Source organism: Malus domestica, chromosome 04 (assembly GCF_042453785.1).
Source record: "Malus domestica chromosome 04, GDT2T_hap1".
Taxonomy (NCBI): Eukaryota; Viridiplantae; Streptophyta; class Magnoliopsida; order Rosales; family Rosaceae; genus Malus; species Malus domestica.
In genome coordinates, this window is record NC_091664.1 from 3,567,523 (window position 1) to 3,577,262 (window position 9,740).

Genomic DNA, 9,740 nt, shown 5'->3' on the forward strand with positions numbered 1-9,740 from the left:
TAAGCGGTCATCAAAAGTTTTAAGCTAAGATTTTAATATTTGTTTACGTTTATTTTAGTATGATTATAGTATTTAGCCCCCAAATTTTGATATACTTCCTGAAATAATTGTGATCACTTATGCTTGACTTGACCTCGGTGGAGAATTTTCTCATGACACTATAGAGATTTGTTCATGAATTCATACCGACAGAGAGGAAAAATGATTATTCTATTCTCTCTAAATTCTTATTTTTTCTAGTTATCTCGTATTTGAATGATCAAGATTAAGTAGCGTCAACATCTGGTATTGACTTTTTTGAGGAGGGAGGGAGAGAGAGAGAGAGAGAGAGAGAGAGAGAGAGAGAGAGAGAGAGAGAGAGAGAGAGAGAGAGAGGGAGAGTGTTCATGAATTCATACCGACAGAGAGGAAATATGATTATTCTATTCTCTCTAATTTCTTATTTTTTCTAGTTATCTCGTATTTGAATGATCAAGATTAAGTAGCGTCAACATCTAGTATTGGCTTTTTTAAGGAGAGGGAGAGAGAGAGAGAGAGAGAGAGAGAGAGAGAGGGAGAGAGAGAGAGGGAGAGAGAGAGAGGAGGTGACTGAAGGGAATGAGATTTAAAGAAGAAAGATCCTTCCCCGACAGAGAGAAGCGATTAACCATAAATAATCTAGTACTGTTTAAGTGGTGGCTATACTTAAAGTCAAATATAATTAAGTTAATGTTAGATGATTAGGTCAACCAAATATTGAGAAATCAAATAAATTAGATGATTAAATCAATTAAGACATCTAATTACTTCATCTTTGAGTTTCCGGCAACGATAGAAAGCTGCGGGTTCAAATACGGATTAGACTTTTCCCAACAAATGCAATCTGATTTAGGAAAAATCCATATCATTCGAATGCGACGTTTTTTATTAGCTTTGAAATTTGCCGCCGAGTTCAATGGAATAACAGCAAGTCAATACACAAACGAATCAGGTTGTAGATGCCTAAACTTTATTCAGGATAGATAGTTATGCTTATTATTAGTGGTCTACGTTTTAATTTTTGTAACTTCTTCCTATACTTGTGACATGTTGTTTTGTCATTATTACCGTTTTCGTGGATCATTTTGTCAGCGGGTCTCGACATAGTCCCTCGCTTGTATTTTTCATTTAGTTTCATTGTTATCAATAAATTTTGTGGAGAAGGGATGGGTGGGTAGGTTCTAGGTGTAATTTTCTTCTCCCTTTGGAGAAAGAATAAGTGTCTCACGTGCGACTATCATCGAAGAGTTAATATAACATAATCTTTCTTTATTTGAAAAAAAAAACCAATGCGATACACAATGTGTACGCATAGAATAGTCTATTTTGATCATCTTAAATTATATTTCTTCATTTATGTACCATTTGCACATGGAATGCACCGGTATACTTTTTTTTAAGAGAAAATTATAGCGTACATAGCGGAGCAAGTGATGGAAACGGGATCTAAAAAAAAAAAACCTTACACGAATAAAATCGCATTTTGTGTTATAAAATATTGCAGTGATCAAATTTGATTTTATTTGAATCTGTTGATGCACAAAATCAGTGAGGACTTTGGTACAACAGAAAGTGTTAAGTTTGTAACCTTCGCTAGATTGCTTCGGTCACTAGTGTGGATAAGTATGTAAATGGATAGGGACAGGGAAGCAAACACAAGATGTACGTGATTCACCTAGATTGGCTATGTCCCCGGAGTAGAGGAGTTCTCATTAATTGTGAAGGGTTTACACAAGTACATAGGTTCAAGCTCTCCTTTAGTGAGTACTAGTGAATGATTTAGTACAAATGATATTATGAAATATTGTGGGAGAATGATATCTATTTATAGAAGAGAGTTTCTAGTTTCATCCTGACATTGACACGTGTCGTGTTGTGATTGGCTTCTGATGTTGACATGTGTCGCGCTATGATTGGCTTCTGATGTCGACACATGTCGCGTTGTGATTAACCTTCTGGTTGGAGGGAAACTCTTCTGGGTCCTTGTCTGTATAACGTTGACCGGTGCTCAGTAGTTTCGGGATTGGTCAAGTATGGTACAAACAGTGCTCCCTTAAGTTCCCGAGTAAGGGAAACTTCTCGGTTAGGGACTTGCAAGATCCAAGCCATTGAGTAATCATGAAACTTCTAAGTACCGAAGTGTGGTATCATTTTCACTTGCCTTATCTGTCTCATATGTAGATGTGGCATCTTCTCTAGAAGCACTTTTCCTCTATCCAAGGGTGATATCTTTAACCGATGAAGATGCACAAGGTAATGTATCAATTTCACTTGAAGCTTACTTGTAGTTTCGGACTTGGTCAAGTGCGATACAAACCCTATAGTAGGAGTCCCCCAAGTCGTCGAGCTAGGAAATTTGCCGAATGAGGTAACAGACAAGGTAAGCAATCAAACTTCCAAGAAAGCAACCTGGATCGGAGGTTCGACTTCGGCTTCCGGTTGATTGTTCTCCTTCTCCTTGTGTCGTAAACAGCAACAATGATAAGGAGAAGCAAATGGAGAATAGATAATATGAGATACTTTTGCTTTTGCAGAAGTAACTTTCCACATGCTTATTCTTAAACTGGGCTAGAGGGTTTTCTGGTTTCCTCCAGAGTATAAGGCCGACTCAAGAATTTGAGGGTCAAAACAAGTCCATCAAATCTAGAGTACGTTCGACCCTGATGATATGGGATACTTTTGCTGTTGACAAAGTAGTGGATGTATCGGCACATGTTCTGTGACGCTTGTCTAAACATGCTTCCTTGTATCCTTCTCACTTGCCATATCTGTTCTTCAGGCAGATGTGGTATCTTCTCTGGAAGCATAAGATGTTGAAGATGAGTACTCGAGAGCAATGTCAGGTAAGTAATCAGGCAAGGGGTTCCAGGCAGTCAGTTCCTGACTGGAAGCTTGATTCCAAGTGTTGATTGATTGCTCTCTTTCTCTTTGTCTTGCAGGTAAGAATAAGGCCAAAGGAAAAGACAGGGAAAAAGCATGATATGGGATACTCTTGCTTTTAACCTTAATGATATGAGATACACTTGTTCTGGTGTGGCTTGTTTGCAGAGGTATTATCAGTAGGAAAAAAAGCTGAGTATTTCGAGAGACTCTGCTGAAAGTGCCCTCTCGGATGTGAAGAAAAATTGAGCATTTTTTTTATTTGCAGGTCTGCCTGGTTATGAAGGATGGAAGTCGACATATATAGGAGTCTCCTTAACAACAAGTATTAGTGCTATTCCTTTACCATTCTTGGTCATAGCAATGTAGTGGGAGTTGCAAGCTTCATGTGTTTTAACTTTGTCAGAGCACTTTGAAAAAGTGGTATGTGGTATCTGGAAAGCTGATGTTGCATGTAAAGATTGCAGACAAGCTTTATCCAAGAAAATCTGGCTCTCGAAGTTCGGAGAGCGGTGCCTCTTCGGTTTTCGAACAAGCAATCATGTCGGGGATCTGGCTCTCGAGATTCAGAGAACGGTGTCTCTTCGATTTTTGAGAAAGCAATCCTGTTGGGAGTTTGACTATTGAGATTCGGAGAACAGTGTTTCTTTGATTTTTGAGAAAGAAATCCTGTAGGAAGTCTGGCTCTCGAGATTCGGAGGGCGATGCCTCTTCGATTTTTGAACACGTAATCCTGTTGGGAGTATGGCTCTCGAGATTCGGAAAGCAGTGCATCTTCGATTTTTGAGTAAGAAATCTTGTTGGAAGTGTTTTCTCAAATGTGAGTAAAGGTTGGACATTTTTGCCAGTTTGCTTTGCCACGGAGCACCGAGGTTGACACACATATGGACTTTCTAGTTATCAAGCAGTGGTGTTGTTCCCTTACCATTGTGGGTAATAGTAGGGTAGCTGGACCTTCAAAATTTATGTGTGTAAACTTTGTCAGAGACCTTTGGCAAAGTTATCTGTGGTACCCGAGGAGCTGATGTTGAGTGTGGAAAGTATTGCCTCTTCGGAATCAGGAGAGTGGTGCCTCTTCGATTTTTGAACCAACGACCCTGTTGCCCTTTCTTTTATAAGGGCACCAATTGTGTGCAAGAAGTACATTCAAAGAGTTATTGCTTGTAGGAATTTTCCCTTACTTCAGAGATTTATTGCATCTCATTTCTCCTTCATCATTTCTGAGAATGTCTGGCCCATCCGACCGTCGTTTTGACTTGAACTTTGGTAAAGGCAGCCATGCCTTCTCAAGACAACATATGACGCCCATCCTTCTTATACCCTACTAGTCCTCTTACCGTTGGGGACTATATGATAAAGAATGATATGACCGCTGCGGTGGTGGCCAGGAACCTTCTCACTCCTAAAGATAACAGACTACTTTCCAAACGGTCTGATGAGTTGGCTGTTAAGGATTCTATGGCTCTCAGTGTTCAGTGTGCAAGTTCTGTGTCTAATATGGCCCAGCGCCTATTTGCTCGAACCCACCAAGTTGAATCATTGGCGGCTGAAGTGATAAGTCTCAAACAGGAGATCAAAGGGCTCAAGCATGAGAATAAACAGTTGCATAGGCTCGCACATGACTATGCTACAAATATGAAGAGGAAGCTCGACCAGCTCCAGGAATCTGATGGTCATATTTTACTTGATCATCAGAGGTTTGTGTGTTTGTTCCAAAATCATTTATTACCTTCGTCTTCTAGGGCTGTACCACGTAATGAAGCTTCAAATGATCAACCTTCGGTGCCTCCTCCTTCTGGGGTTCTACCTAGTACTGAGGCTCCGAATAATCACCCTCTGGTGCCTCCTCTTTCTGGGGCTCTGCCAACTGCTGAGACTTCTCCTGAGCAACCTTTATGAAGGCTCCCTCTTGTTTGTTTATTTTGATTCATGTATATGTACACATTTGTAACTTATCGGAGATATCAATAAACAAGCTTTGCTTCATTTCAACATATTGTGTTAAATACACCAAGGCCTTCTTCACTAAATTCTTTGAATTTTTTCTTCTGTTGAAGCTTGTATGTTGAAGATTTGTGAGTGAAACATGTAGGTTGAGGTTGTGCTCCCTTAATTTCCCGAGTGAGGAAAACTTCTCGGTTGGAGACTTGAAAAAATCCAAGTCACTGAGTGGTCGTGAGACTTTCGAGTATCAAGGTCCAGTAGCATATGGTAGGAGTCTCCTAAGTCTTCGGTCGAGGGAGTCGACGAATGAGGTGTTTTGCTAGTAGCAAAGTTTCCAAAGTAACAAAACCATTTTCCTTTCTAAGTGGTAGCCCAAAACTCCTCTTTCATATATATTTGTTATGAAAGTTGTTAGGCCCAAAGAAGATGAGGCCTTGGCAAATTTTTTATTTTTTATTTTTTTGAATTTTCGATTTTTTTTTCTTTTTTTTTGAATTTTCGAATTTCTGAATTTTTGAATTTCCGAATTTTTGACTTTTTGAATTTCCGAATATATATATATATATATATATATATATATATTAAGCTTTATAGGTGAAGCTTTGTAGGTAAAGCTTTGAGGTTGAAGTTTTGTTGGGTACCATGAATTGATTTTGCTTCACACTATCTTGATCAAGATAGTGTGAAGCTTTTGTAAGTGAAGCTTTTGTGTTGAAGCTTTGTAGGTGAAGCTTTTGTAGGTGGAGCTTTTGTAGGTGAAGCTTTTGTGGGTGAAGATTTTGTGGTGGTGAAGCTTTTATGGGTGAAGCTTTTATAGGTGAAGCTTTTATGGTGGGTGAAGCTTTTGTGGTGGGTGAAGCTTTTGTTGGTGAAGCTTTTATGGGTGAAGCTTTTATAGGTGAAGCTTTTATGGTGGGTGAAGCTTTTGTGGTGGGTGAAGCTTTTGTTGGTGAAGCTTTTATGGGTGAAGCTTTTATGGGTGAAGCTTTTGTAGGTGAAGCTATTATGGGTGAAGCTTTTGTAGGTGAAGCTTTTGTGGTGGGTGAAGCTTGTGGGTGAAGCTTTTGTAGTGGGTGAAGCTTTTGTGGTGGGGGAAGCTTTTGTGGGTGAATCTTTTGTTGGTGAAGCTTTTATGGGTAAAGCTTTTGTAGGTGAAGCTTTTGTGGTGGGTGAAGCTTTTGTGGGTGAAGCTTATGGGTGAAGCTTTTGTGGTGGGTAAAACTTTTGTTGGTGAAGCTATTGTGGGTGAAGTTATTGTGGGTGAAGCTATTGTGGGTGAAGCTTTTGTAGGTGAAGCTTTGGAGTTGAAGCTTTGTAGGTGAAGCTTTGGAGTTGAAGCTTTTGTTGGGTACCATGAATTGATTTTGCTTCACACTATCTTGATCAAGATATTGTGAAGCTTTTGAGAATTTTTAGTTGTCCTCCATTGATGAAGCTTTTGTTGGTGAAGCTTTTGTGGTGAAACTTTGTTGGGTACCACGAATTGAATTTTCTTCACACTATCTTGATCAAGAGTGTGTGAAGCTTTTGAGAATTGTGGTTCCCCTCCATTGATGAAGCTCTTGTTGGCACCATAAATTGGTTTTGCTTCACACTGTCTTGATCAAGAGTGTGTGAAGCTTTTGAGAATTGTGGTTGCCCTTCATTGATAAAGCTCTTGTTGGCACCATAAATTGGTTTTGCTTCACATTGTCTTGATCAAGAATGTGTGAAGCTTTTGAGAATTGTGGTTGAACTCCTTTGATGAAGCTCTTGTTGGCACCATAAATTGGTTTTGCTTCACACTGTCTTGATCAAGAGTGTGTGAAGTTTTCTACGAGTTGTAGTGTTTGCATTGTTACAGAGGGGAAATGTCTGAAGCAAATGCAAGAGAACTGAATAGCTTGATCTTCGTATGCCATGCACTGAAGTTGTTGTTGGCTTGCAATAAGACTTTGTTGATGACTATAACTCTTGTTGGGCATAAGTGCTCCCCTAGTTGAGTTGTCAAGCTTGAGGGTTTTTGATTATTTGTGAATGCTAGGAGTTCACATGTACAAGTTGTACCACTTGTCTTCTGGTAGGTGGAATGAATGGTGAGTTGCTTTCATCACTTTGTTGGTGGTACGAATGTGAGTTCCTTCATCACCTTTCATCACATTTCATCACCTGGTTGGTGGCACGAAGATGAGTTCCTTCTTCACATGGTTGGTGGCATGAATGGCAAGTTACTAAATGATATTAGACTATGGGTTGTACATTTCATCACTTGGTTGGTGGCATGAAGGAGAGTACGGGTTGTACATTTCATCACCTGGTTGATAGCATGAAGATGAGTTCCTTCTTCACCTGGTTGGTGGCATGAGTGGCAAGTTTCCAAATGATATTAGAGTACGGGTTGTACATTTCATCACCTGGTTGGTGGCATGAAGAAGAGTACGGGTTGTACATTTCATCACATAGTTGGTGGCATGAATGGCAAGTTGCCAAATGATATTAGAGTACGAGTTGTACATTTCATCACCTGGTTGGTAGCATGAAGATGAGTTCTATTTATACCATATTTAGGGCCTCCGTATTTAGATCTCTTACAAATACTCGGAAGACTTAAATGTAATTATGTGATAAAGGAAGGGGCAAATATTTAATAAGTGATGAGTCCTTATTTTATAAAATGACCCATCACCCTCACAATTAAGGGAAGCCAAGTCCTAGACCCTCTCACCCCTCTCAAAGCTCTCACTCTCAGAGCTCTTTCTCCCCTCAGATAAATACATACTCAGTGTGGACGTAGCCCAAACCTTGGGGTGAACCACGATACATCTTGTGTTATTTACTTTCATGCTGATTCACGGTCGGATTTACGTTGTTCCAAGACCTCTGGTTTTGTGCATCAACATTTGGCGCCGTCTGTGGGAATCGACACGAAAAGTTATGTCGGTTCTCTCTTAATTTTTCACCTCCGTCGTGAATCTGCAAAATCTGCAAAATCTGGAAAAACCCAACACAAATAAACACCTTCCAGAACCACCACAAATGTTGTCCATCTTATCACGATTTCACTTCCCAATTCGGAACAACTGATTCTGGGTTCTCACTGAAAATCTTCATCTCAGACAATGGCGCTGCAAATTTACTGGTACGACTTCGTCTGCTTCGCCATTGTTGGGGTTTTCTTTTGTGGCCGCGTTGTGGGTGATTTGACGGAAGGAATGAGCTTCGAAGAGGTTTGAAGACAGCACCATGTACAACAGCCTTCTGACCCGCCTCGAAAGCCATGTATTTTTTGTTGGTATTTAACCAGGTAGGCAATCACCAATCAGTACTTAAACTCTGAGACTTGACCACTCAATCTCAAATCACTCAGTGGGTCAAAAAATTCAATGTCTTTGGGAGTTATGCAATAACTTCCATCCGAATGAACGTGCTTTGGAAGGGAGAAAGCGAAATCCATTTTTCTGTTACGTCGAGTTTCTGGGAAAATGGAGGCTTCTGGTTCGAACGGCGTGTCGAGTCTCACAAACGATATGGTGCTGAGGGGTTTGCTGGAGCTGTTTGGGGCTGCATTTTCTCTTGATCAAATCACTTCTGCGTATTACAAGGCAGGGAAGAATGCTGACGACGCCGCCGAAGCTCTGGCTACCTTTGCACCCAATGGCAGAGAAACTTTTAGATTACCTATCAATAGTATCTATAAGAAGTCGCCTTATCAAGAAAATGGGAATCCCAGAGCTTCAAAGCTGAAATATCGGCCGGTTTCGGTTGGTAGCGTTTCGAGCATTATTGGGAAGCAATATGTGAAGGAAACGGCGTCGGCAGCGGCAAATGGGTCTAATGAAGCAACCAAAGTCCTTGAAGCTGGACTCCAGTGTGTTGCCAATGTCAGAAAATTGGGTCGAAAACGATGAGTCTTGTTCCTCAAGGGATGAACAGCTCCACCAGGGCATGGAGGATTTTCTGTTCAGTATGCTTGGAGTTGGGTTCAAGCTAGAGAGGGATCAAATTCGGCAAGTTCTTGATGGTTGCGGATATGATATGGAAAAGAGCATGGAAAAACTGATTAATCTGCCAGCATCAACTTCTGAGAAAAGGAACGAACTCATCAGAAAATCCAGTGAGAAGTCTGCATATTTGTCCCTGAAATATAAAGCATCACCATCGTGGCCAACCTGCAGATTCAAGGGTGCACATGCATGACAACTCAGAGACAGAAAGTGAGGAAAGTGAAAAGAAGAAAGCAAAAGTGGAGATAAGATTATTTTCTTATTATTAAATCTATTATCATTTCTTGTCTGCCATATTCATCAGGGTCAAGAAATAGAAAGAAAATCAGAAAGAAAAGCAGAAAGCAGAAAAGGAAAAGCCGAAAAGAAGCCACTATTCCACTACTCCACTTTCCCACGGGATAACATGATTAAAGATAAGAAGATGCCCACCAAGGTTTCAAATCTCCACTTTCAGTTGGACCAGAAGATGCCCATCAACATGCTGAAAACATGTAATTTATTTTTCTTATCTTCGGAGATATCTGTATAAACCCCATCAGAGGGTAAAAATAAAAAATAAAAAAAAAATAAAAAATAAAAAATGACAAAGCCCAAAATAAATGGGCTGGAATGTTGTGTGGAGGACGAAGGCCCATAGGCCCAAAATAGTACCAACCACGTGATCAAAAGTACGTCCAGTACTCTAAAAATTATTCGGCAACCTGCCGCTATTACCACCAACCAGGTGATGAAATGTACAACCCGTACTCTCCTTCATGCCACCAACCAGGTGATCAAAAGTACGCCCAGTACTCCACAATTATTCGGCAACCTGCTGCTATTACCACCAACCAAGTGATCAAAAGTACGCCCAGTACTCCAAAATTATTCGGCAACCTGCCGCTATTACCACCAACCAGGTGATGAAATGTA

At 40.3% G+C, this 9,740-nt stretch overlaps 1 protein-coding gene across 1 annotated transcript; it reads left to right on the top strand.

The window, feature by feature from the left end:
- The first annotated feature begins 8,303 nt into the window (after positions 1–8,303).
- Positions 8,304–9,185, top strand: LOC114824597 (putative nuclear RNA export factor SDE5). The gene is made up of 2 exons (XM_070820938.1): positions 8,304–8,582; positions 8,641–9,185. Exons 1-2 carry the CDS (start codon positions 8,304–8,306, stop codon positions 9,016–9,018), a joined length of 657 nt encoding a protein of 218 aa, XP_070677039.1. The 3' UTR covers positions 9,019–9,185.
- Positions 9,186–9,740: the final 555 nt, after the last annotated feature.

Excerpts from the sequence above, each read along its gene's own strand:
- LOC114824597 (XM_070820938.1), top strand. The coding sequence starts at position 8,304 with ATGGAGGCTTCTGGTTCGAACGGCGTGTCGAGTCTCACAAACGATATG. Across the intron at positions 8,583-8,640 it reads TGAAATATCGGCCGGTTTCG|CGGCAAATGGGTCTAATGAA; the intron begins GTTGGTAGCGTT and ends CGGCGTCGGCAG.